Raw genomic sequence first — 26,224 nt, 5'->3', positions numbered from 1 at the left:
CGGCGAGGGCCGTGACGCCCTCACCGGCCCTGGGCTGTGGCCGGTCGCCGGCGACCGGCCATGGCCAAAGAAGAAAATGGGTAGAAAGAAAAAAAAATTAAACAATTCAAAATATTATTTGGAAACAGAAATTTTGTGTAGTTACCAAACGCATTTCTGTTCTTTTCTACTCTAGGAATAGAAATTTTGGTCAGTTTATCAAACGCCTTCAAATACTCAGAAATTGTTTCAGGGCACAGAATAAAAAAAAATTATTTCTGTTCAGAAATAGTTCCCGGGCACAGAATGATATTCATGCGCACCCTAAAAGCTCTCTCTCTCGTCATGAGAGTTCTTATTGGGGTGCGTGTCGTTTCATGCGGTAGGTGAGTCTTGGTAAGCACTGTTTTTTCCCTTATAAATAGATAAAGTGCTGGGCAACTTCGAACCAGGCCATCCCCCACAAGTCCTGCCTTTCCTGTGCATGCCAGACAAGACAGCCTCTCCTCATCTCTCCCCTCTCCAACCACCCCTCAAAAGGAAGCGTCTCCCTTCTTTCCCCGGAGCCCCGCCCTCCCCTCGCCGGAACACCCACCATGCCCGTCGACACCCTCCCCGGTTCCGGCCAGACCATCTGCGTCACCGGCGCGGGCGGCTTCATCGCCTCTTGGATGGTCAAGCTGCTCCTCGACAGAGGCTATGCGGTGCGTGGAACCTTCAGGAACCCAGGTAGATGATGAACAAACAACGCGAGTTCGATGCGGTTGATATGTGAGATAAGACTTTTTTTTCGGGGAGATAATCCGTGTGGTTGTGTACAGACGATCCGAAGAATGCGCATCTGAGAGAGCTGGAAGGAGCCAGCGAGAGACTGACGCTGCACAAGGGTGATCTGCTGGACTACGAGAGCTTGAGGGAAGCCATCATGGGGTGCGACGGCGTCTTCCACACCGCCTCTCCGGTCACCGATGATCCTGTGAGTCCCCAACCAACCATCTCTTCACCGTCCCCTCTTAGCTAAATCTACTTCCGGTCCTGGGCAGGGTTGGACTGGGGGTTTCTAAGCTTTCGACGCATGGCATTTCGTTCGGTCTTTTCGAGGGACAGATGGCCGAGACACGTTCCAGTTCACAGGGACTACGTTTTGGAACTGATTACGCGAATCCTGTGATCTTGAACTGATGAATTCACGTGAAACTGGCTTTTCTTTTTGGCAATTGTAGACGACCCTTTTCATCCCATGTTGCATCTGACGAGTGTGCATGCCTTGAAAGATCTTCCGACCATCATTCGGGTCGATTTAGGGAGGTATCATCAGAGGGAGGAGATAGAATAGAGTAAAGATTTTGACCATGAGTCCTCTTTCTTCTGGTTTTTTATCTCCTCCCACCAACCAAAACCATATGGACGCCGGACCAAACATCGAAAGCGACATCAAACCTAATACGTGCCGGTGCTTGATTGGCTTACCTCGCTATGATGTGTTAGGTGGCCCCCACTTAAAAGAGATACCGGCATCTTTCTCACGCTACGATCATGGTGACGTCGACCATCAGACATGTATTTGATAATTGATTCATCTCCGCACGTTAGTTGCATTTTCATAAAATCCCACATTAAACGTCACGCGCGACCATATATAGATGTTGTCACTGCACTCAGAACGTCTCGGTGGTCTCAATCTGTTTGTCGTTCGAATTCGAAGGAACAAATGGTGGAGCCGGCAGTGATCGGGACAAAAAACGTGATCGTCGCGGCGGCGGAGGCCAAGGTCCGGCGAGTGGTGTTCACCTCCTCCATCGGTGCAGTTACCATGGACCCCAACCGGGGTCCGGAGGTCGTGGTGGACGAGTCTTGTTGGAGCGACCTCGAATTTTGCAAGAGCACCAAGGTCATATTTGATTAGTTATAATGCTCGTTACCATCCACATATCCAGCATTTGCCCACACGTACTAATTGCCCATGATTGACATAGATCCTATATTTGAACCTCGCAGAACTGGTATTGCTACGGCAAGGCGGTGGCGGAACAGGCTGCTTGGGAGGAGGCGAAGGAGAGAGGGGTCGACCTCGTGGTGATCAACCCCGTGCTAGTGCTCGGACCGTTGCTTCAGTCGACGATCAACGCGAGCATCATCCACATCCTCAAGTACTTGACCGGGTCAGCCAAGACCTACGCCAACTCGGTCCAAGCGTACGTGCACGTCAAGGACGTCGCGCTCGCTCACATCCTCGTCTTCGAGACCCCATCTGCCTCGGGCCGCTATTTGTGCGCCGAGAGCGTCCTCCACCGCGGCGACGTGGTGGAAATCCTCGCCAAGTTCTTCCCCGAGTATCCCTTCCCGACCAAGTAAGTCATCTTTTATGGACGGTTCACTTCTATTCTCGATGCTTTTACTACGATCCTCAACAAGCATTTTGATAAGAGATTGCTAAAAACTTTGGTAGTCCTGAGATTGATTACTGTAAGTGTACATGATAGTTAAAACAAAGGTTACAGCCCATGGTAAATTTGGTGGAGCCTGACATTTACATAATGAGTAAAATGATTTCAATGTTTAAAATAGCTTTGAACGATAAGTTCTTAGACTTACTCAAGACTAATGTGGTCCAAGCGTCGATTTTGCAATATTTTTGGGCATAAAGATTGGACCGACTGAAGGCGTGGGGTGTCGGATCATCCATGTAAGTTCCAATTGCCAGGTGCGTCGTAGTTGGTGAGGGCAACAGGGAGGAAATTTGAGATAATTCTGCTGAGAGCTTCATGACGCAAACCTATTATCATTATCTCAAAACTAAGAAAATGAACAAAGAAAAGTAAAACAAAACTAAAAAAAATTTGTAATTTTTTTATAGAGTTAATACCACGAAAAACCCCAATTCGGTACATTTGTGACAAATTTACCTTAAACTATTTTTTTACCACAAAAAACCTCAAACTGGTATACATGTGACAATTTTACTCCGAACTAATTTTTTAACCATAAAAAACCCTAAACTGATACACCTGCAACAATTTTCCCCTGAACTAATTTTTTTACCACCAAAAACCCCAAACCGGTACACCTATGACAAATTTACCCTCCGTTAGTTTCCGTTAAATTTTACTATCAAATTGTTGAGTTTGATGACACGTGATAGTTGACGGGTGTACCAGATTGGGGTTTTACCCATCTATTTGTCGCAAGTTTATCAATTTATGATTTTTCGTGATATTAAACCAATTTAATGGACACTAACGGAGGGTAAATTTGTCACAAATGTACCAGTTTGGGGTTTTTATTGATAAAAAAATTAATTTTGGATAAAATTGTCACAAGTATACTAATTCGAGATTTTTGGTGGTCAAAAAATTAGTTCAAGGTAAAATCAAGCGTACTAGTGTGGGGTTTTTTGTGGTAAAAAAAATAGTTTGGGATAGATTTATCAAAGGTATATTAGTTTGAGGTTTTTCGTGATCAAAAAAATTAGTTCAGAATAAAATTGTAATAGGTATATCAGTTTAGAGATTTTCACGGTATTAATTTTTTTTATAAAAGGAACAAGATACTGTGAGCGGCATATTATTCTCCTACGGACACCATTATGTTTTTTTTTACTCTTTTTTCGGGTCCAGTTTTTTCTTTTGTGGTAGTGGGGCAGTTGTTGTACCGACCTTTTGACTTACCACACAGAGAAGATAATGATTCCGAGACATTGATGAGATGCAAGACCAGAAACGTTGTCTGTGTGGAGGAGAAGTGTCCTCACCTAACTCCCCCAACCCAATCGATGTCTCCCTTTCTCTGAATTGGGCCCTGCTGTGCATCTTCACCTACCATTCGTACACGTCTTGCTTCTTCCATCCCACCATGGAGAAGCTAAGCTTGCAGGGACCATGGTTCGATCGATGCTTTGGACCTGAATAACTTTGATCAGTCATTTTCTCTTCCCTTCTTCCATCCTTACAAGACATCACATGTTGGTGGACAATTTTTCCATCAATCTCGAACGCATGAAGTCACTTTAGTTCTTGTTTGTTTGTTGAATCCATGTAACGTGTTGAGAATAGGTCTGGGTCATTTTCAGCTGAAGTTCTAATGGCCCCCATGTGCAGGTGCTCTGATGAGGTGAATCCAAGAGCCAAACCATACAAATTCTCCAACCAGAAGCTGAGAGACTTGGGGCTCGAGTTCACCCCGGTGAAGCAGTGCCTGTACGAAACCGTCAAGAGCTTGCAGGAGAAAGGTCACCTACCGGTCCCTCCCCCGCCGGAAGATTCGGTGCGTATTCAGGCATGATCTAGATCCGTCATGGTGCACATTCTTAATTCGGAGATATGAGACCGATGCGTGAGAATTTGTTTGTACTTTTTCTTATTCAAACCAGGAGATATCAACCCTGAGTTGTGTATTGGAATGGAAGTTGTCGATCCAATCATTGTAAGTCATCGCTGGCATAAATGGAATATCAATTACCATCCCGAGCAGCATATTCACACGTTAGATTTTCTTATCTTTCACGGTAAAATCCATGTTGAAGGTCAGTCTTATCATGTTCTTCCCTACTGTCCAGATTTTCTTCCTGAGATCTAGACCTTGAAATACATGGGACTCGTTGCCTCGATTTGTCTGTCCATGGAAGCATTTTCCACTGTTTGAGTCGATGAAATTGAAGACCGTCTCTGGCCACGGCTCGAATCCTAATCTCTCGAACATACCACTATAATATGTCGAGTTAAGTGGTCGAATACTGACCCACTTATATTTTAAATTACACATTCATAAGAATGTTTTGACCTCGTTTTCAGTAGTTGTCCTCGTGATACAGGTCGTGTTGGTAGTTGAAAACGTGATTAGGAATTGCTATTATTGAACGGCAGAGATAAGGCTTTACAGGATTAACAATAAACTACAAGAGCTCCATCCTGAATCTAATCATTATTATCACATCCATTAATTTATGTCATTGATTTATAAGGAGGGTTGGTGGGTGAGCGTGTAGTGTCGTATACTCCATCTTACAGTCTTGGGCATTGTCAGCATCTGAGGCGCAGTATGCAGAAGCTGCCCCCAAAGAATTCTAATGGGACTGAAGCCAAGTAGTCATCTAGAAGAGTTCCATCCTAAATTGTACAGGGTGTCAGGAACGAAGAGGTGTACTCTCAATGTGAAAGGACCGTGGCTTCTAACAGGTCTGACAAATACTCTTTGATTGCATCTAAATATACTGCCAAAACAAGTTAAAAGAGTGGAACAGGTCATTCACAATTTACAAATGAAAAACCTTGGTATTTCATATTAGAGTCAACAGTGACTAATGTTATGTTCATCTTTATTTCTGAAAGTTAAAGCTGCTCTCTCTCTCTCTGCATTCCCAACAATGATTAGTCAAGATCCACCCGAGTCCTTTGAGGCAACTGCATACTTACTATATCTTCTCGTGGGTGACTGAACATTGATGCGTCGCCTTGTCCATTGTCCGATTGCCAGCTTTCGGCTGTTGTCAAGGCCAGAAGATGAGAAGCCTCCTTATTCTTGCGTAGTACCAAGTATATGATTCCAGCCAAGTACACAGCCATCCCCGAAAAGCCCAGAATTCCGCAGAAAACCTTGGCCCCGAGTTTCAAGTGGCTATTAAGGAGCAACTTAACGAAGCCACTCACAAGGTAATATACGTTAATGCCCATTATCAGAGAACCAATCATCCAAGTGACTGCAGCTACCTGAAGAGAATACAAAATCAGTGAGAGGAAGAAGACAAACCACGGGGAGGGAGGGAGGGAGGGAGAGAGAGAGAGAGAGAGAGATGGCAAAGGCATGAGCAGTCTGTAGATTCTCTGATGCCCCGCTTGAGTAATCGAGGACAGTAGTCGCCTGTATCATCATGCTTAGTACTGATAACCATGCAAACTTCTACATCCACTTGAGAGGGAGATTGTTCACAATCTACTCTAATTAATAATATAACATCCAGTACAGTAGCAATTATAGCCGGCATTAGGCTTTACCGCTATTGAGTTTGCATATTGCCCCATCTTGGTCTTGCTACTGGTGAACTTCAGAAGTGGAATGAGAGCAAAAGGAAGTTCAAATGATAAAATCATCTGCAAGAACAAATCAACCAATTGAATATGAAATAGGCACCTCAAAAAATTCCTGCACATTCACTCTCTTGGGAGTCAAAAGATGTGATGCCTCTAGGACACCTCATCAATTGGCCATACTTCAAAACTTAAAGCCATGGTCATTTGTTATATGACCAGCGTGTTAGCAGTCAAAGAGAACTATAAGGCAAGGATTGTTACCGATGCAATAATAATTAGTTTTCCAGCTCCTGCAGAGCCACCAGCTAGTGCAACAATCAAACTGGGAATTATTGCTAAGCATCTTGTTAGAAAGTTCCGAACCCATGGTGTCAATCGTAAATCTAGAAAGCCCTGGCAGTGACATCCAATAAGCAAAAATTAGTAAACAAGCTAGAGACTCAAAGAAAGGCCACTAAACAACTCAATCACAAAATGCACAAGAACTCGCAGGAAACAAAAAGCTTGTCAAACAAATTGATTGCGAAAGGTATTTTGAACCGCTTTAAGCCCTAATTTTTATTTAAGACTGTTCAGGTAAAATATAGATATTCCACAAAAAGTACCTAGTTACAATATTTTTTCGTTCTCTCTCGTATACTTTAATTGACCCCAATGCCAAGTGTGTTCGAATTTACAATGGCAAAATTGAACTTAAAAAATGGAAGCAGAATTAGATTATTTCACCTCCATACTGTAGAGAATCAACTCGCGAATACCTGCATTACATACTGCCCTGCATATGTTCCTGTTATGGTAGAACTCTGACCCGATGCCAGCAAAGCAATTGCAAAGAGTTTAGAACTCCAACGACCTAAAACATTCTGCAAAAATTCATTCAAATTATGGCTATACTTCCTTCAATTGACAAATGCGTAACAAAATATCCAAACAGCACTTGTAAGATATTTCTTTTATAATATCTTGCTAAATCACATACTCTTAGCAAAAAGGAGGCTTTGTTCAAGTCCAAATCCTGGCAGCCAGCCTGATCTTGTGGATTCAAGCTTGTTGAGTTGCAAACTGCACCGCTTACGGATATGATTGAGATATTAATGAGAAATGCCAACATGAGAGCAAACGCGCTTTCTATCATATAAAACCTGCAAGCTTCCTGCCCGAAAGTGCCACAAATGCTTACCATTAGTTTGCTGAGCTAACTATCACAGCCAGAGAAAGAGACTTGAGAAAAAATATAAAATTCTCTATGTCTTTCCATTAACCTACTGTATGAACCAAAACAAGTGAAGGATCTTTTTGGGTTCAATAAATGCTTGTTTTTATAATAATGTCCATGAATTGGTCAATGCGTGAATTTGTCAGCAAAGAGCCAAGCGAATGACTAGATATGAGTCGATCTAAGATATTTGGTGGAAATGGAGTACTACGGTGATTTTAATTGTCTTAGGGTCTTGGGGAGATCAACATGGACTTTACCTTTGACAAAAAAAACTTCTATGAAAGAGGAGACATCGCAATCAAGCCTTTGGGCAACTCAAAGAGGTACAGGCTAAAAGCGAAAGATGGTTGCACACTCAAGGCACCACCGCATGAAATTACTACGAATACACTGTGGAAACTGTAGAGTTACAAAAGAAATTACTTTGATGCCACGAACCGATCGTGGTATTTTTCGTGAAAGCACCAACGCCGAATGGAGGAACAAATTATGCCTGAATGAATAGAACCCAACAAGTATCGGATGAATTTTGAGCAGAAAAAAAGATCATAAATATATCTGCACAAGTAAGATACTTACGGCATAACCATAGCCCCGAGCAATGATATTGCAAGACCTGTTGCGCCATCTCCTTTTAGTTGGGGAACAAAAAGCCCATCAAGGACTTCACTAGCAACCGGTTTTGCATAGCCAAGCTCCCCAAAAAAGCAGGCCGCGATTGTTAATACAAGAAAAGCAATTAAGAACTCAAGTTTCCTGACCTGTAAAACATAAACCACATGAATGGTAAACCCAAAATCAAGTTCGACCTTTTTAATCTATGATCTTCTCGCAACATACCCCTGCATTAACGTATTCACTGCTGTACTTTTTATCTATCTTATTAGATATCAAGAATCGAGGAAATGAACTTTAGCCTGAAATAAGATAGACATGAATAATTGTCATCGTACCCCATACTGCTGCAATGCTAGAAGCATCAATGTGCTGAGCCCTGTCAATAGAACACCACACCATACTGGAATCTTGAAGAGCATGTTTAATGCGAAGGCAGTTCCAATCACTGGAGCGAATAAAAGGACACTTAAAAGTTCGGTTTATGAGCTGCATATCCTAAAAAATAAATATGGGCGACGAATGTGGAAGATGCAATGTGCTTAGTTGTGCAGCCATGGTGATTGCAACTATCAAAGTATTGAAGTATTATCCCACATCGATTGATAACGGGTCCTAAATGCTCTTTATATTCATGTGATCTCCGTCCACCTAATAGTTTAAGCTTTTGGGTTGGACTTTCTAACATGGTATCTGGGTGGGGTTGTTGAAGTATTGTCCCACATCGATTGACAACGGGCCATAAATGCTATTTATATTTATGTGGTCTCCCTCTACCTAATAGTTTAAGCTTTTGGGTTGGACTTTCTGACGCAAAGCCTCTGACTAGTGCCACAAGTTAGATCCACTAAAATCTGTTGGGGCCACAACAGAGAATATTACCTTCAGGAATGTCACAGGCAACTATAGCAATTTCAGCGAGAACCCATAATATGAAATTCGGCAACTTAGGATATTCCATCCTGAAATGTTCTGCTAGATGCTTCCCTGTGGCGAACAATTTAAAAAACAGAATTTTAAGAATTCACGTAGGAGGACATGAAAGAAGAGCATGTTGGCATTCGTAAAGATGCAGAAAGTAACTTGTCTGGAGATCTTGCCTGTAACAACCCCTAGTTTGGCTGCAAGAGACTGAATAATCAGAGCAGCACAAGAAGCCACCAAAATGATCCAAAGCAACTGCATAGAATGAAGTAAATTAATTATGTATCACATACAGATGAACCTTGCAGCAAGCTCCCTGTAATTCTCTGCTCGAAACATCATTGTTTGATGTATCAGGCCATCTTATGTCTCAACAACGGTGAAACTAAAGACTGCCATTCAGTCATCAGTCCGCGTGAAGTATGGCAGGAACTTCATGCTCACATACCACTCTAACAATATGCTATTGCTGGGGGATCCTCACTCTTAATTTCGAAGACTACGCTACAAGAAGTTCCAAAGTTACTAAATCTCGGAGTCTGAGTTCAACAATAATAGGGCCATGAATCGATAAAGTTACACGTACCCCGTACTTGTATTGGGCTCCAGCCTGTAGATCCGTTTCAACTGCATCATTGGAGACAAAAGGCTATTCTAAGTACAACTGCAGAAGAGTTCGCAAGTTGTGACAACAAAAGATTTTCTTGAATGATATAATCTTACAGTTTCCAGGATCAATATAAGCTATTGATACGAGAAATCCTGGACCAATATATGCAAAGATGTTCTTCCAGCTCGTCCTCTGCATGGAAAAATTGCACATGGAGCAGTTAAGTGACGTCAAATTTATTGTTCCTAGAAGTTGGTAGGAATAAATGATTGATCGGACAGGCATCCCATCCTATTTGTCGCTCAGCGAGTTATTTATAGACAAGCTAAAATGAGTGCATGCCCGACAGAAAACTCTATCTGCTAAGGGAGTGTTTCTAAATTTGAGATCTTAGCTAGAGTTCTCTACCCCTCAAGGCGACTCACTGAAAGATGGGAACACCGAAAACAGTGCTTCACTGTTTTGAGCTACAGATTGCATAAAGGCGCAACGATTAAGTTCACATGGAATCGTAAGCTGATCACCCACCCCAAGCTGGAAAAAGAAAAGAAAAGAAAAGAACTAAATGGGATGAAAGTGACAATGCTCAAAGTATCGGTTCTCACGTCGGGTACGACGATCTGATCTTCGGAGTTCTGGATCAACGGGGCATCGTAGAAGCCGTGATTCCCCGTGCTCGCGATGAACTGCGGCTGCCCAGACGCGGAAGCCATCAAAAGACGTCCTCTTGCTGCTTTATCCTGCAAGCCCAGGATGGACGAATCAAAGCCCAGAGAAGCAAAGTGCAAGAGAATCACCCAATCAATTAAGCGCGAGAACCATGCAGTACGGCTAGCTCTAGCCAATCCAACTCATTGCTCCATCTAAAAAGCAATCACGGGGAACGGGCGCCCGCCCATCAGTCGCTATCCCATCAACATTCATCAGAGCTCAACAAAAAAGACACAACGCTCTCTCCTCTTCGCGACTCCATCGACACGGAAAGGCAAAACCGCTTGTCGCGAAACCCGCGGCAACCGAAAAAGCTCCGGAGAATCAGAAACCGGCGGTTGCTCCGGACAGGAAAACACTGGGGAGAGGGGACGCGCACCTCGGGTTCTGCGAACGGAGGAAGAGGCCGCCACCCTCAATCAACTGAAGAGCGCCGAGGAGTCGTCGTCGTCTTCTTCTTCTTCTTCACCTTCTTCTTCGAGAGCTCTGTGACACACACACACACACTCTCTCTCTCTATATAGAGAGAGAGAGGGAGGGAGGGAGAAATATCTACCTGAGCTTCGCTCATTTCGGCTCGCGTGAATTTGAACTCGGGGGTGGGAGGAGTCCAATCCGCGCAGCAGTCGGAGATCGCCCCCCTCCTCCCTCCTCCTCGTCCCAAACCTCACGCGGGCCCCCACAGGCCGCGCTGCTCGTGCGTCCAAGCCGGTGAGAATCCGCCACGTAGGCAAAAAAAGGGGAAGCAGATGGATGGGCCCCACCCCAGCCCCCGCGCGATCCTGCTGCAGAAGAAGAAGCAGCAGAACGGGAGGTCGCCCGCTCTTTTCGCTGTCCACCGCTGATGTTGCGCATCCGAGTTTTTTCTTTTTCAGTCCTGGCTTTCCCAGCAGGGGGACGATCCTCCGGGGTCCCACCCGATTGTGCTCTCCTTCAGCGGGACCGGGGCCCAACCCCCACGACGGACGCATGTGATCCGTGCGGTTCACCCGCGCCGTTAGATTTGATGAGCGGTGGTGATTGCGTCTCCAGATTTGATCGGACCGGGGGTTTCGCTGTTAATGGTCTTGTCGGGTTGGATTCTCTCTCTTTTCATGTGCGGATGGAAATGGAAGTATTTTGGGTGGACAGCGACAAAAGCACGCTAAACGACAAAAACCCACGAGTGCCCCCATAGCCTATAGGGCTGCCGAAATAATAATAATAATAGGGGGCGAGAGGCTGCCACCTTTGTCATAAATATGCGGGGGTCACGTTTCAGATTCTCCGATCACTAATTTATTTTAGTGGGTGCAAATGCTGCACTGTGGACTACATTGATGAGCATGTCGAGAGCACTGGGAAAATTGGGCATTATATCTATCCGAAAGCAAGATGACCTCGTGACTCTTTGCTGCAAAAGATTTGAGGAGATCGAAGAGACAAGGACACCCGCTTTAATGCAAACCGATGTCGAACGTGATCGTGAACCTGGCCTTCGGAGCCCTCCGTTTTCGGGGGGATCTGCCTGCCGAAAACCGAAACCCGTTTTCCACCCCGGAACGTATTCGTATTGGACGGGGGGGCTCCGGGGGGCAAGAGCAAAGAAAGAAGAAAGAAGAAGAAAAAGAAAAACGAAAAACTATGGTTTGGACATGGGGAAATTTGCCTGCTGATGCTTGGAGTTGATCGTCGAGGCGGACCATGAAATAAGTTGGTTATAGCATCTAAAAGCGGATTAGTCTCGATCTCAAAGGTGATAACTGATAACCTAATTAGTCTCTTTGTACGGGTTGTGTTTCATGAATTGGTTGACTCGGACTTGGCAAGGTGACTCTATTGTGTAGCGCGGTGGGCCGTCTTGTGATTTTTTTTTTGCTCCCCTTCCTTCATAGTTGCGCGGGCCTTATGACTGCAATCGCGGGCCTTACAATGCCTTTGACAAGGCGCAACTATTCAAGGCCCAATATCATATGGGCCCGTAAGAGAATTCTAGCTATCGGCCCAGATTACGAGGTTTCGGCCACTTTGCTTCCCACGTGGCCCTTTTTCTCTAATCCCATCGAGTCACCACGGTCTGTCAATCCCGCAGCCGTCGGGTAAATCGCTCGGGCAAAAGATTCGCGGGGCCGATAATGCATGGTTGCTGTACACGATGTTATTACATTTTCGATCTCATCATTTGCGGATACGATAAAAATTACCGTTCACTGAATAGAGAAAGAGAATCGGCACTGATTATTGCACGTCGCGGCACGGTACAATAAAGTTGTGCGACGATTTGTCTATCACTTATCCGTCGTCAAATTATATCTAGACACGAAATACTACTCGTCCCATATAGCCGAATAGTGTTCTGCGCTAATCCTCGCACTTCGATTTCAATCTAACTTCGCATTTTCAAACAGATTATATGTCACGATTGAAAACTCACAACAACAAAAAAAATCAATTTCGATTTGACGAGTTACATAACGGGAGATCATGTTAAAATATGGGTGTGGATGTCAATTTCTCTCGATAGTATTGGCCCTAGGTGTACCTTATCGCTTCGTTCACATCAATCGCCATTACACAGGTGGCAGATACATGGAAAGCCCCGCGGTAATCAAACCAAACGAGCTACTACCACGTCATCCCATCGCTTGGCAAAATGGATTTGAATTTGACATCCTGATCCGAATCAAATCCATTGCTTTTGTCGTCTCCCCACTCTTTCCCCCTTATGCAATGCGATCGGCTCAATCTCTGGATCATCCCATCCCCTGGCCTGATAATCAAATAGGTTATTGCAATCATGCATGGCCGCCATGATTCATTTCTCATGAACCCCTTGAATTTTGCGTCTTTTCAATCAAAAGCTTCACTGATTTCTGGTGAGCCAACAGGTGTCAGGTCCACGTTAGCTCCAACAACACTCGACGTTGCCGTCCCTTGCAGGGGGCCCCCGACATTTGTGGACCGACACGGATATGTACAGGTACTGACACGACACTATTTAACTCGCAACCGACATGAATTGACATGTTTTTGCTTGTTCTTAAAATTATGTAACAACACGAATTGACACATATAGCAGTCATGAGCGAGCATGATCAACAAACACGAATCGTCGGCTCACGGATGTTGCGATGTGATCACGCCAAGTGTTTGCTCTGGCAGTCCTATGATCAAAACATTGTGAAAGATGGTTACAACACGAGGGGTGCCCACGTTAGAAAGGCACCTTCCTTCCTCCATGTACCAACCTTTGGCCAGTAATTCCGGGAAATCGTTTTATGTGTTCGTTTGTACTATTTTCCTCGTTTGGCTGCTTCTCCTCCCTCTACACAACTTTCATGTATTACAAATTTGGTAGGAACTAGGAAGTTACCCAAAGCAATATAATCATAAAACAATTGAGGGTACATTTGCTTATACTTTTTGCTTTCCCTTAACCAAATTTTTTTTAAAAAAAAGTAACCGTTCAATTTTTTAAAAAATCAATATTTGCATATTTCAAAAACCTTTCGGGTGTTTTGCAATTAAAAGTTAAATGGTGCAAGTCGTAACATTTGGAAAAAAAAAAAAACTAAGAAAATTAGTATTAAAAAGTCACTCTCGATGGACCCGTAAGGTTAAGTGGAATTTGACAAGATGACTAAAAGCGGGTTTTCAACGTTCACATAATTATAATGTCTCATTTTTTAATGAACTAAGATTATAAGAGATTTTACTTATACAACAACAAAGCACGGACTCTTCTACATAAATTTTGATTCGACTTATTTTATGAAATGCATCTAAACCGTGAAATTTTTATGGGTGCTTACATTTAAATTTGTAAGAGCTTATGATATTGTCTTGTCGTTACGTGGCACTTTTACTTTAATGGTATAGTTTCGGATCCAAAAAAATGAATGTGTTGGTCATTGTGTTAATTGTGTTGTTAAAATAAAAGGACATCGACCCCGAATATAATTGAAATTTTTCTGAACGTAATTAATGGTCGAAACTGATATCCAGTTCAATTTCTAATGTGGAGATGCGGCACATCTCCTCGGCAGGATTGAATATCACTTTCAACCACAAGTTTCGCTCGGAAAAATTTCAATTATATTCAGGATCGATATTCTTTCGTTTTAAGATAGATATATCCTTTCTTTCATTTTAAAGCGATATTCAGTTCGATTTCTAATTTAGAGAGGTGGCACATCTCCTCAGCGGGACTGACCCGAAAGTCATGATGCTATCCCCATCCTAATTAATAAGGACTATAGAAATTGACAAAGGGAATGCTCAGAATTCCAAAAAACGCACACATACCCAAGAAGAAAAACCAAGTTGCAGCAGCAGCCGTGGCTGGCAAAAGCTGGGCACCACTTGTCTTCAGGATAAGCAAAAGAAGGCCAGGCCGACGAGCCTTTCACGCTTACTTTTTCTGGGGTCTTTCACACTTGCTTTTTTCTCGTGGGGTCTATTTCCACAAAGGAGCCATGGACCAGAGAGGGATTGACAAGTCAAAACACCTCTCTTTCTTGGGTGCCTCTTTGCAGGGTCCAGACCCCTGATAAAGCCTTGAATCTCTGGGTGATCAGTGGCCACCACGTAGCATCGGATGAGGAACAATTATGGCGGCAAACGAAAGAGAAACATTAACTACCAGTCAATCCTTCACACCCCAACTGCAAGCATAGCAACCACTAGTCATGGAGACCATCTTTTAGGTCTCTCCCTTTCCTTTTTGTAAGTCCTCTTCCTGCCTCCTGAACAAAGTTGCACTATTTGGAAGGAACAGAAGAGAGAAAAGACCAGACCACAGATTGATTGCTTACATTACCGCTCGTGTTAGATTCTTCCTGGGGTAGTTTCTAATTGTTAAACAAAGTGTCGTTAGAAATATGGCTGCCCAAGAATTGCATCAGAGTAGAGGTATATGCGACAATACTGGCATGACAGAAAGTGACAACCCGGTCGATGTGCCAGCTGAACAATCTATCCAAATAACCTGTGAATGATGTCTAAGCAGAGGAGAACAAGAAAATAGCAATAAAGAAAATGGTTAGCAGACAACAGAAGTCATGAATCATGTGATCAGCACCCTTGTGATTCTGAGATAGTATGATTGGCTAATTAAATATCAAGAGTAAGGTTTAGCGGAGACAGGTATTTTCACCTTGCCACGTCATTTTCTAATTTCCTGACAGCATTTTGTCTTCAGGGCATCATTTTTCAACCAGTGTGTGCTTCATCAGGAGATCAAATTCGATTTCCTTTTCTTTTTAGCCTTAATCTCCACATCCACCAAAAGCTTGATTGATAGACTGAGCCTCCATGGAGGCCCCAGACTGCAACGAGAGACTATGCATCTCAGCTCCATCCTTCGGCAAATCAGCCGCCACCACGGATATCAGATAAGATTCACATGACTTAGGGGCCAACTTACACGGAAAGAGAGCTATATCATCCACAACTCAATTTCCAAAAACCAGTAGATTACAATGAAGGTCACCCAAAAAGCTATATTCCCATCCCCTGGAAAATCTGTGCCAGCTTACTGACCACACGAGTTCGATATGAACAATACCCGATCGCACGGACCGGCATAGGAACAATATTTACATAGAACAAACTGCTGCGTAACCATGGATAAAAATGAAAGTGCAAATTCCCAAGAAATGGAATGTGAACTGATTATATCCGGTCTACTTTAAGCTCCTACTCTAATGGATGGCCCTTGAGTCTTGACCTCACGGTTAGTTAGTGACAGTCATTCTCCCCCTGCCAACTCCACACGATGTCCTTGAGCGCAGGCCTGACATCCTCCTCGCAGAACTTCTTGTACTCGAGAGTGTCGCCGGCGCACTTTGAGAACTCGACCACCACGACCTCCGGCGCCACCTCGAAGACTTCCGCTGTCACTGCCAGCTTCCCTTTCCTCCCTTCCTTCTTCCCCTGCAGCTTCAGCTTGAAGTCCTTCAAGCTCACCACCCCAAAATTCAGCCGCCTGGCCAGCGCCTCTAGCTTCCCAACTATCGCCGAGGCCGAGCACTTGGAAGTGAACATGGAGCCCGACTTGCGTTGGCTCTCAAACATGCTGGACAAGTCGAACCCCGACGACATGGATGATATAAACTCGAACGCGTTGTAAAAAGGCGGCTGTGAGTTTGATCTCACCAGCTCCAACTCGCAACTGCAGTTCTCATCATTTTTCTCCAATTCCTGTTCCTCAATAGAGAAAGCCACTGGCCTAGTGAACCCATTTTGAAACCATGAGGTCCTCATAATCTCTGGAATCGAAATTCTCTTTTCGGGGTCTGCAACGAGAAGCTTGGAAACCAGTTTCTTAGCATCAGGCGAGAACCAAGGTGGGCACTCATACTCAGCCTTGAACACCTTCCTGTACATTCTCATCATATTCTCGTCCTGAAACGGCAAATACCCTGCAAGCAGCACATACAGGATCACCCCACAAGACCACAAATCCGCCTTCGCCCCATCGTACCCCTTCCTCCGTAAGACCTCCGGCGCAACATATGCTGGAGTCCCACACTGCGTGTGCAACAACCCGTCATTCCTGAGCTGCTCCGGCAAAGCCGACAGGCCAAAGTCTGAGACTTTAAGGTCCTCATTCTCGTCCAGCAGGAGATTTTCGGGCTTCAGGTCGCGGTGCGACACGCCGCGGCTATGGCAGAAATCAACGGCGCTAACCAATTGCTGAAAGTACTTCCTGGCCACATGCTCCTTCAATTTGCCCTTGGCAACTTTGGCGAACAATTCACCGCCTTTTACGTACTCCATCGCAAAGAAGATCTTTTGCTTGGTGGCCATGACCTCCTTGAGCTCCACTATGTTGGGGTGACGCACCAGGCGCATCACGGAGATCTCGCGCTTGATCTGCTCCATCAGGCCTTCCTTCTTCACCTGGTCCTTGCTGACCACCTTGATGGCCACGCTCTCTTGGGTCAACAGGTTCTTGCCATAGTAGACCTTCGCGAAAGTGCCCTTACCCAACAGCCTCCCCATCTCGTACTTCCCGAACAGAACGTTCCTTGGAGGCTCTGTTTTGCCATTTGGTGCTCCATCGTGCTCTGTCTGGTCACCCATCTGGGTCCTGAGGAGGGGGGCAAAAGCTCGAGAACTAATGGAGTCCCTGTGAAAATAAGCAGGAAGATGATGGGTTTTCAGTCTCCAGGACAGAACTCAACACAAAGCTTATCGACGGTGGATGCAAGTCATCTGTTGGTGTAGAAGTGGATATAGACGGAAAGAAACGGAGCGATTCTTGTCCTGTATCCGTAGGACACGGTTTCGGAGCAGTGGGCGAATCTGTAGGGTTGCGGCAAGCACATAGAAATATCTCATAGTTTCAAATAGTTGGGAGGAGAAAATAACAATTTGCCATTTGCGAGGTGGAGGACACTTGGCGGTTGGGTGGGACACGACTGATGTATGACATCCTTGGGACTCTGTTCAGCCATTTCAGTTTTACGGTTATGGCGAAGCTTCCCGAGTCCTTCCCCATCCAGTGAAGCGAAGTGGCGGTGGAGGCCATATCACCATTATCGGAAACACCATAAGGTTTCGATTTCAATGGACATTATTATTCCTTGGTTCTGATTCTGAAGTATTCCGAATTTACCATAACAGTTTGCTCCACTTTCTTTTTTGAGGAAATGTAGTTTCCAAAATCATAATAAAGACCAAGGACAGTAAGGAGGTTTTAGTCAGATTCGGGGCATGTTTAGGTGAGCGAGACAACAGTAAGGGTCATCTCATTGGACCTTATTCACCGGCCCACGCATCTATAACCCGGCATCGGGGTCGTCCCAATTTGGGCGCTAGGGCCGAACATCCGAAACACAAATCGAGTGCCAAAGGCTCGATCATGATCGAGGCTATCGTTTTGGGATCGCGGTTTGTGCTCCCGAGCCTAGCATTGGGGACTTGGGTCCCGGCAATAAGAACCACGTCGGGACAACCGAGAGGGTCAACAACGGCGATACGGAATAAATCTTAGTAGTCGGAAATTGAAATTGGATCAAAGCGTGGATGGTTTTGGCGAATGGGAATAGTGGTTTGAAATTAGATGTGGATAATATATTTTTGGTGAGAAAATAGGGATAGAGCATCCCGGAATTAGTGGCAAAACGGATGATTCCACCAAAACCCAAAATGAGTTATCAGATTAGGAGCGGTTACTTAATTGATTACAATACTATTTTAACCCCATTTAATGAAATAATTTGAACTTAATTAAGGTTGAATCTGCTTCTTGGAGTGGACCCAACGTTATTCACAGCCACAGCCCACAGGTCAGTTTTATACATGGTATAATTGGGCTAGGCTTACAAGGTTCTCCTCCTGGGGGTTTGGTAAAGCCCATTAACGAGAAAGGGGCCCTTTAGAAACTCAGATCCTTTCTGCTTTTACTTCTCTGGCTCGTTAGATGTAGACTTTATCCTTGAAGAAATGTCAGATTACAGCATGTCATATGTTCTTAGAAGGTACTTCCGTATGCTTTTTCATTAGGGCAATAAGCACTCCAATCATTGTGAGAATCGACGGGTCAGGAGAGATCGATGTCGAGCATTTTCAACACGACGTTCTACAACTCATTGGCACAGTACGTCACGTCATTGCCGCACCCTCTATCGTGCGAACACGTCTCGAGTGCTCAAACTAAAATTTAGTATATGTGCCACGCCTCATCGAATAGTATGCTCGTGTCGCACGAAAAAAAAGGGGTAGCGCGTCGCCCTCTCTAAGTTCCATCATGTATGTGGATGGAAGACCCTCGTCAACCCCAACTAAAGAAGACTTGCTACTATGTAACAACTATAGGTGGAGTAGGAGTAAGCATCTGCACTATCCTTTGCCCAAGTTTTTGGACTGTCCAAACACTAGTTGCAGCATGCAAGATATTTGTGGTGCTCCATGCCTAACAAAAATTGGTAAGGACCTCCAATGTTGTGAAAGCACAAAAAGTAAATGATAAAAGTCCTCTATTTATATACGTATTCTCCTTATTTGTTATTGACTCTTTATTTTTAACTTTTACTTTTTTTCCCCAAATCTTTGTATCTTCGGTTTACACTTTATTGGGTGCAATTCAGATCAAAGCAGCGACGCTAGTGGAAACCCTAAATCACCTGCGAGCACAAACCGGAGAGTGTTGGGAGAGTTGGGGTCTGAGAACTCTGAACTGATGAGTGAGGTGTCGAGCGCGAGAAAGATGGGATGCGAGTGTGCTTATTAATGACGCCCGAGCCGTCTAAAACTCTTCTCTGATCTCAATCCAGCCCGTTGCGATCACGAAGCTGACCGAGTGGCAGACTGGGTCGCTAAAACCCGAAGGCGAAACGTTCTCCCTTCAAGCCGGGTTTCTCATCCCCTCCCCCTACAAGTCCTTTGGGCTCTTATATGTTCTGAAGTTTTGCTTCCATTATGTATGCTCGAGCTCAAGCTTTTTCAATGAGAATTAACTTATGACCCAAAAAAAAAACTTTATTGGGTGCGATACGGGAAAAGTGCCAAAAAAATCCTAAACCTTTTGCATTAATGTCAATTTAGTCCTAAACTTTTTTTTTGGTGCCAATTCAGTCCTAAACCTTTTGCATTGGTGCCAATTTAGTCCTAAACCTTTTTTTGGTGCCAATTACGTCCTAAATCCTTTAAATTGGTGTCAATTTAAATGGGAAAAATTATTGACAATTATCGTATTAAAACATTGAGCCACTAACAAGTGCAGTCAATAAGCTCATGAACATGATGTGACCTATTAGATCCCATTTGGAATCCATCTCAATTAGCATTTCCAAATTCCCGATCAAACTCGGAAGCCTCTCCAATGATTGGCAAAAGTTTAGTGAAGTCTCTGCAATGATTATAATGATTAAAAAAAATATCGACTCGCCCCAATCTCAAATATGAAAATTCTCTATTTTAGATAATGTTTTCGGAGGTGTGGCTCTTCACTCTCTCGGTTAATACTTGTGGATAATCTATTACAAAAGAAAAAAAAGAAAGAGGTGAAAAGATTAGAACTTGCGGACAGCGCGAGACTATTTCATGTTAAATATTTAGAATTGGAAAAAAAAATTTGCCGCACTTCTATTCATTTGAAATTAAACGATTTGGATCATTATTTCAGATTTACCTCAACATTAGATAATGTCAAACCAAGTCCATTTGCAACTGGAAAGATTTTTTAAATTTAAATTAAGAATCATTACACCTTCTCTTCAACTCCCGTGAATCCAATTAAGAGCCATGCTTTACCCGAAAAACAAACTGGACATGCGTTTATCGATGTAGAGTATTTATCTTCTACACCTTGCAATTTTGAGGAGGTTATTGCTGTAGAGGTGATGCCGTAAGTGCTGAGATATTTCACACACTTTATAACAACTAGTTTATCCTATACGACATGACGAAGGTTAACGTGCTCCTGCATGAAGCATGGGCATCGAACAACTTTGAATTCAGTAATATGAATCGGCAATTGAAAGGATACCTCCGATAAATCACCGTATAGTAAATCGACAAAATATTGCAGTTGGAAGTTATATAAATTGACTTGACCTCACTAGGTGAGTTAATTAGCAATTCAAAGCCACTGAAACATCTAAACCAAACCAAATTAAAACAAAGAAGATCTGAACAAGGGTATATAGAATTACAAAACCATATAAGAAGTCAACATGCGAAGTGCACATGAAAAGAAGATTTGCGTAAACCTCTTTGTAATTCATATCTACAACAGAAGAGGAGGCACTTCTTATCAGAAAAAAAAGTACTTAACAGAGCAGGTATCCATTTTTTTCTCCTTTGCAGAAACTTGCAAAGTTTGATCAAGCAACTCCATAATGTGCTGGATTTCCAAATCACCCATGGTGAAGTATGCCTACCGTTTTAATTTCTTCAGCATGGCGAGGTCGAGCTCGCCGGCCTCTGGCCTCTGGCCGGTCGCCGGACCGGCGACCGGCCAGAGGAAGGAGAGGGGGACCAAAAAAAAAAGTTGAAAAAAAAAAAAAGGAAAACAAATAAAAATTCAAAAAAAATATTAAAATATCATTAAATTTGTCCACGTCAGCGCCGGTGACCGGCCACCGGCCGGCAGGCGTCCACGTCGGCAAATTCCGGTCAAAATTGATCGGAATGACTAAATTGGCACAAAAACAAAAGGTTTACGACTGAATTGGCACCAAAAAAAGGTTTATGACTAAATTGGCACTAATGCAAAAGGTTTAGGACTTTTTTGGCACTTTTCCCCGAACGGTCCGGAACCTTTATAATTACAAACATATCAGTATGCAGAATGGTACACATCTTCCACAAATTTTTGCAATTTTGAACTTGGTTTTTTACCTTGTAATTTTTCAAGGGAAGGGAAGGGAAGGGAAGGGAAGAGAATTTTCTTGTAGGGCAACCCAAAACAGAGGAGATGGGCTGACCTTATCCACATTCAAAAGAGGGTTGCTGCTGAACGTGAATTCTGCAGGGGATTGATTTTCAACAAGTGAACCTTTCCTGAGACCCACGGTGTTTGAATGGGATCTCGCCCCTGTTTTTTCCCCCTCCGGGTGCTGTCCTTTCAATCGAAGGAAAGGTGGTGGACCGGTCACCAACAACTTGGCCACTTGCTGGCGTGCGGTGGGTGCCACTGTTTGGTGTAATTTTGGGTCGATCTGGTCTTCTCACGACTTTCACTTCACAGCGATAGGGAGGGGGGATGATGGGTTTGACTCCGGACACGGGGGTGACCAATCATTTCAAGACCGACGGTGACCTCACTCCCGACGTCGCGCGGCGCCGGCGGCACCGCCCATTTCAATTCGACAGTAAATCGCCGATCTCCAATAATTGTCAGGAACGGCAAAAGAATAGTCGCCGCCAAATAATGACTAATATCTAGTGTGCGTTTGTCCCGTGAAAAATGGATGATTTCGAAAATATTTTTTTTTTCTGAAAAATGATTGCTCGAATCGCTTGGAAAAATGAACGAGCGAAAGATATTCTCATCGCCCACGAAGATGTTCGGAAAGAAATCGTTGTCGGTAATGAAAATATTTTCCACTAGCTAATTATTTCAAACGATACGAGTTATAGCTTTTTAAGGAATAGTCTTCCGCATCATTACGTTTTCTAGAAAACAGTTTTCATTCTCCACGAAACAAATGGAGGTGTTTCGCTGAAAATGAATTATTCGGAAGACATTTTCCCGAAAATGTTGGCTCGAATTGCTTACAAAAAGGAAGGAACGAGAAATATTCTCGTCGATCACGCAGTTCATAGCGAAGACATTTTTCATTAGCTAATTCTTTCGAGCGGACACATGTTTTCAGGAAGAAGTCTTCGGAGAATCATTAATTTACCACGGAAACAAGCAGGGCATTAACGCGATTCAACCGAAGGTGGAGAACACATCACAAGAGAATCAGGCACGTTCTAAAGGGTTGTTGACTCTAGCTTTTAAGGTGTAACGCAAGCCACATCGTTCAGATCGAGTATTAAAACCAACACAAGTCTCGTCCTCCTCCTCCTCCTCCTCCTTTTTCTAAACTTCATTCCTTGGACAACTCTTCACGGAACGAAATTATCCGATTTCAAAAGGTCAAGGCGGAATCCCACGCGACCTTTTGCACTATCAGAGAAAAACCAGGGCAACGCGAAAAACGTTTTTGGGTGAAATCGAAAAAGGGGCCCAAAAACCCACAGTTCCTTGTCGTCGCCATCCACATTCAAATTGCCCATAAAGCCGGTACGTCAGGTCAACGCTGAATGTCCCCCATGCGCATACTTGTCTCCCATGTGGTGCTTGACTTTGACTTTTCCCTCCCCTTGGTACCGAGAATTTGACTCCACCGACTCGTCGTTTGAATCCCCATCCCTCACCCACCCAATCCCCAACTTTTCTTCCTTAAACGAAATCGTTTGATTATTGACTAGGAAAAAAAAGGCCGAATTTTCAGAACGATCGTTTCTTTTTCTCTTTTGTATTTGCGTGTGTGTAGTTGATACTTAAGAGATCCCTTTTTCTTTTGGGTAAAGAAAAATATGACAGAATACGTATAAAGCAATTATATCGAGACCCATCTGCGGAATTCATATATAGAATAACGTGAAATATTATAGATCATAGTATACCATGTTTAGCTTCGAAATGTCATTTTATCGTGTTGCTCGATATGCTTATGTGGATCTGATTAAGGAATGTTTCGGGACACTTATTCTGAATATTTCATTAATTGCATAGGAAAGATCCGTTGACAAAAGCCTATCAATTTTATAAGCGAATCATGGTAATATATATGTATTTAGCAATCGATCATGGTATATATGCAAACATTCTCATTTATTTAATAATTGTGATTTCAGTAATTGGATTCCTCTTTTAAGATCACGTGGAAAATAAAGCGTTGACAGCTCTTTTACAGCTCTCGATCTTATCGGCCTCTTCCCTCCTTCCTCCCTCGTTCCTCAAAGCCGGCCCGAAGCCTTCTTCTTGGTATGCGCTGTATAAATATGCGCGTCCCCAGTTCAGCTCTGCACTTGGTCAATTTGCGATAAATTCGGCGCTTCGGCATTCGAAAGGGTTGTCTCTGAAGAAGTTTGCTTTTGCTTTGGTCACCGTCTTCAACTTGCTTTCTGCGAGCTCCATCTCTGATACCGCAAGAACAAGAACTCCGACGACCCTCGTCTTCGGCGCCTGTGCTGTTACATGGGTTCTTCTTCCTGGATTACTTCGTCTTTGGACCTCAGCATGAGGCCTTTGCAAGGCCCAGATCGAGCTCCGGTAAGTTGCTTGTGCCGTTTTCACTCAAAAACATCTTGGCAAATTGCAGAAGCATCGGCCTTTCTCGTTTCTTGACGCAAATCTCTGATATTTCTTCTTCTCGGTTCTTGCTTTTTCAGACCAACGTGGTGGAGTGCGACTTCATGGAGTTGGGAAGGACTTGTTCAGGGATCGAAGATCAGGTTAGCTCCTTTTCTCTTGCTGTATTTTATTTTGTCATACTCGAGTCTTAGCCCATAATTTGTATGCATGTCGTGTAAGTGCTTAATCTTAAGCCTCTCGTGATGATCCTCTGAAGCTTCTTAATCACCCGGCTTTCCCTTATAGAAATGATAATTTCCAAAAAAAAAGAACATTAAGTATGTTAAGGTTCATGTTTTTACTAAAATCTGCTTTGAATTAGTGATGGTGCCCACCCTCTTTTTGAAGTTATTTCCAAACAAACGCCTGTCGCTGTAACGATTTCTACATGCTTCAAAGCAGCAACTTGTGTCGCGTCATTGTTTTTGTAATTTCGCATACCAATCGGCGTTGCTAATTTTACTGTCATGTTTTGGTTCCATATTCCAGAGTGGTGCTTTAGTGGAGGAACTGAATCGGCTGGCTGCTGAAAACAAGAAGCTCACTCAAATGCTGATGACGGTGTGTGAGAACTACAATGCCTTGAGAAACCAGGTGATTGGAATTATGAGCAAGAATGCTGAGAGGGAGATCAGCCCGTCATCCAAGAAAAGAAAGTCCGAGAGCAGCGCTGACGACAGTGGCAATGAGATAGTAGTTAATAAAGCCTCGGAGAGCAGCTCGACGGATGATGATGATTTGTGCAAGAAACCAAGGGAAGAAACAATCAAGGCGAAGATCACGAGGGTTTATTATAGGACCAAAGCATCGGATACCAGCCTTGTAAGTCAAAAATGCTTTCATACAGTCTTGTTCGAGAGTTGAGCTCTAGCTTCTCAAGTTTTTGCTCATTGAGCTATCTCGTGTGTCTTGCAGATTGTGAAGGATGGACACCAGTGGAGAAAGTATGGACAAAAGATCACCAGGGACAACCCTTGTCCCAGAGCCTACTTCAAATGCGCTCACGCTCCAAGCTGCCCTGTCAAGAAGAAGGTCAGCCAAGAACATTCCCACTTTGTTCATTTTGGGAAATTTCATATTATGACAGAACTACTATTTGCTAGCTGCTTGCTTTTTCTAATTTGACGTGCAAATGAAATGTGACTAAGAAGAATACTCAAAGAATCACTCTTGGGATTTCAGGTGCAAAGAAGTGCCGAAGACCAATCGGTCATAGTCGCGACTTATGAAGGCGAGCACAACCATCCAAGTTCATCTCTACTTGAGGCAACATGTGGCTCAAATGCCCGTGCTACTCTTGGTTCAGTTCCCCACTCGGCCTCTCTTAGTTCATCTGGACCAACTGTAACTCTCGACTTGATGAAACCCGAGCTGGAAACCGATGTCAAAATTTCGCAACCGAAAGTAGATTCACCAGAACTGAGGCAGTTTCTGATAGAACAGATGGCATCTTCCTTGACAAAAGACCCGAGCTTTACGACCGCTCTCGCCGCAGCTATATCGGGGAAAATCGTCGGCCCATATCCAACTGAAAGATGTTTATAAAATGGCGAGACCGGGATGATTTTCTCATTGTTTCTCCGAAGGAATTCCAGGATGTGTCCGTACATACAACAGTAGGAGGGAAAAAGCCAACAGGAAAAAGTCTCAAGCTTCAGCTTCTGTCCAACTTGACCATTGACTGCTGCTTGGGTTGAACATTACAAGTGGGAAATAGTTGAAGTTGTAATTCAGAACAGAAGTCGATTGGTTCTCGCCATTGTTGTTGGATGTTGAATTTCCAATTCGGCGGACATACTATTCATCACGAGGAGGATTGTAACTTGAAAGCAACCACTTCGTGTACGACCTTTTGACATTTTTCTAATATATTTGGCTAAGCGTACCTCTTTGACATTTCTGTCGTCTGTAATATTTCCACGCTTGAAAGTTGAAAAGTCGATGCATGAAGACGACAAGTACGACTTATAGACTAACCCGGTTCAACTTGTTTTTCCTCTTTGATTTCATCAAAATCTTCTCTTGAAATTTGACCATTATAGATTACTTTTCGCGAATCCGTCATTGCAATCATGGATGATTTACCTCTAATTAATTAGATCGAGAAGTGGATAGTAGTTTATTGAGCAGGAAGAATGTAGAATCATATGGTATGGAAATGAAATTTGTCATTGATATAGTGTAAGATCCATACGGCGAGAAACTCAATGCCACTATTCCACTATACTTGAACAACTTGGAGCCAGGCCTTCATTTCGCACTATTACGGATATGAAAATAATGAAAAAAATTGAATTGAACTC

At 43.6% G+C, this 26,224-nt stretch overlaps 4 protein-coding genes across 4 annotated transcripts; 2 read left to right on the top strand and 2 right to left on the bottom strand.

The window, feature by feature from the left end:
- The first annotated feature begins 404 nt into the window (after positions 1 to 404).
- LOC115689133 (cinnamoyl-CoA reductase 1-like) lies at positions 405 to 4,442 on the top strand. Its single transcript, XM_030615119.2, has 5 exons — positions 405 to 708; positions 801 to 955; positions 1,685 to 1,870; positions 1,978 to 2,330; positions 4,077 to 4,442. The coding sequence occupies exons 1-5, from the start codon at positions 576 to 578 to the stop codon at positions 4,258 to 4,260; spliced, it is 1,011 nt and encodes a 336-aa protein (XP_030470979.1). The 5' UTR covers positions 405 to 575; the 3' UTR covers positions 4,261 to 4,442.
- A 787-nt stretch (positions 4,443 to 5,229) lies between these two features.
- On the bottom strand, positions 5,230 to 10,599 carry LOC115689131 (metal transporter Nramp1). Its single transcript, XM_030615116.2, has 14 exons — positions 10,464 to 10,599; positions 9,979 to 10,113; positions 9,487 to 9,565; positions 9,350 to 9,390; positions 8,940 to 9,018; positions 8,722 to 8,826; positions 8,178 to 8,287; positions 7,804 to 7,985; positions 7,648 to 7,717; positions 6,985 to 7,158; positions 6,764 to 6,868; positions 6,267 to 6,398; positions 5,970 to 6,065; positions 5,230 to 5,684 (listed from the first exon to the last, which is right to left on the bottom strand). The coding sequence occupies exons 2-14, from the start codon at positions 10,084 to 10,086 to the stop codon at positions 5,346 to 5,348; spliced, it is 1,620 nt and encodes a 539-aa protein (XP_030470976.1). The 5' UTR covers positions 10,087 to 10,113; positions 10,464 to 10,599; the 3' UTR covers positions 5,230 to 5,345.
- A 4,885-nt stretch (positions 10,600 to 15,484) lies between these two features.
- LOC115689132 (CBL-interacting serine/threonine-protein kinase 25-like) lies at positions 15,485 to 17,413 on the bottom strand. The gene has a single exon (XM_030615118.2). It carries the CDS (start codon positions 17,147 to 17,149, stop codon positions 15,803 to 15,805), a length of 1,347 nt encoding a protein of 448 aa, XP_030470978.1. The 5' UTR covers positions 17,150 to 17,413; the 3' UTR covers positions 15,485 to 15,802.
- Positions 17,414 to 23,603: 6,190 nt separating this feature from the next.
- On the top strand, positions 23,604 to 25,817 carry LOC115689044 (probable WRKY transcription factor 40). The gene is made up of 5 exons (XM_030615010.2): positions 23,604 to 23,840; positions 23,960 to 24,022; positions 24,411 to 24,743; positions 24,837 to 24,953; positions 25,104 to 25,817. The coding sequence occupies exons 1-5, from the start codon at positions 23,766 to 23,768 to the stop codon at positions 25,464 to 25,466; spliced, it is 951 nt and encodes a 316-aa protein (XP_030470870.1). The 5' UTR covers positions 23,604 to 23,765; the 3' UTR covers positions 25,467 to 25,817.
- The last annotated feature ends 407 nt before the right edge of the window (positions 25,818 to 26,224 follow it).

The sequence above is a fragment of the Syzygium oleosum genome, unplaced genomic scaffold, assembly GCF_021117445.2.
Source record: "Syzygium oleosum isolate NSW1041296 unplaced genomic scaffold, Sole_v2.1 Sole_v2.20, whole genome shotgun sequence".
NCBI classification, from domain to species: Eukaryota; Viridiplantae; Streptophyta; class Magnoliopsida; order Myrtales; family Myrtaceae; genus Syzygium; species Syzygium oleosum.
This window is presented reverse-complemented; position numbering and strand designations above follow the sequence as displayed.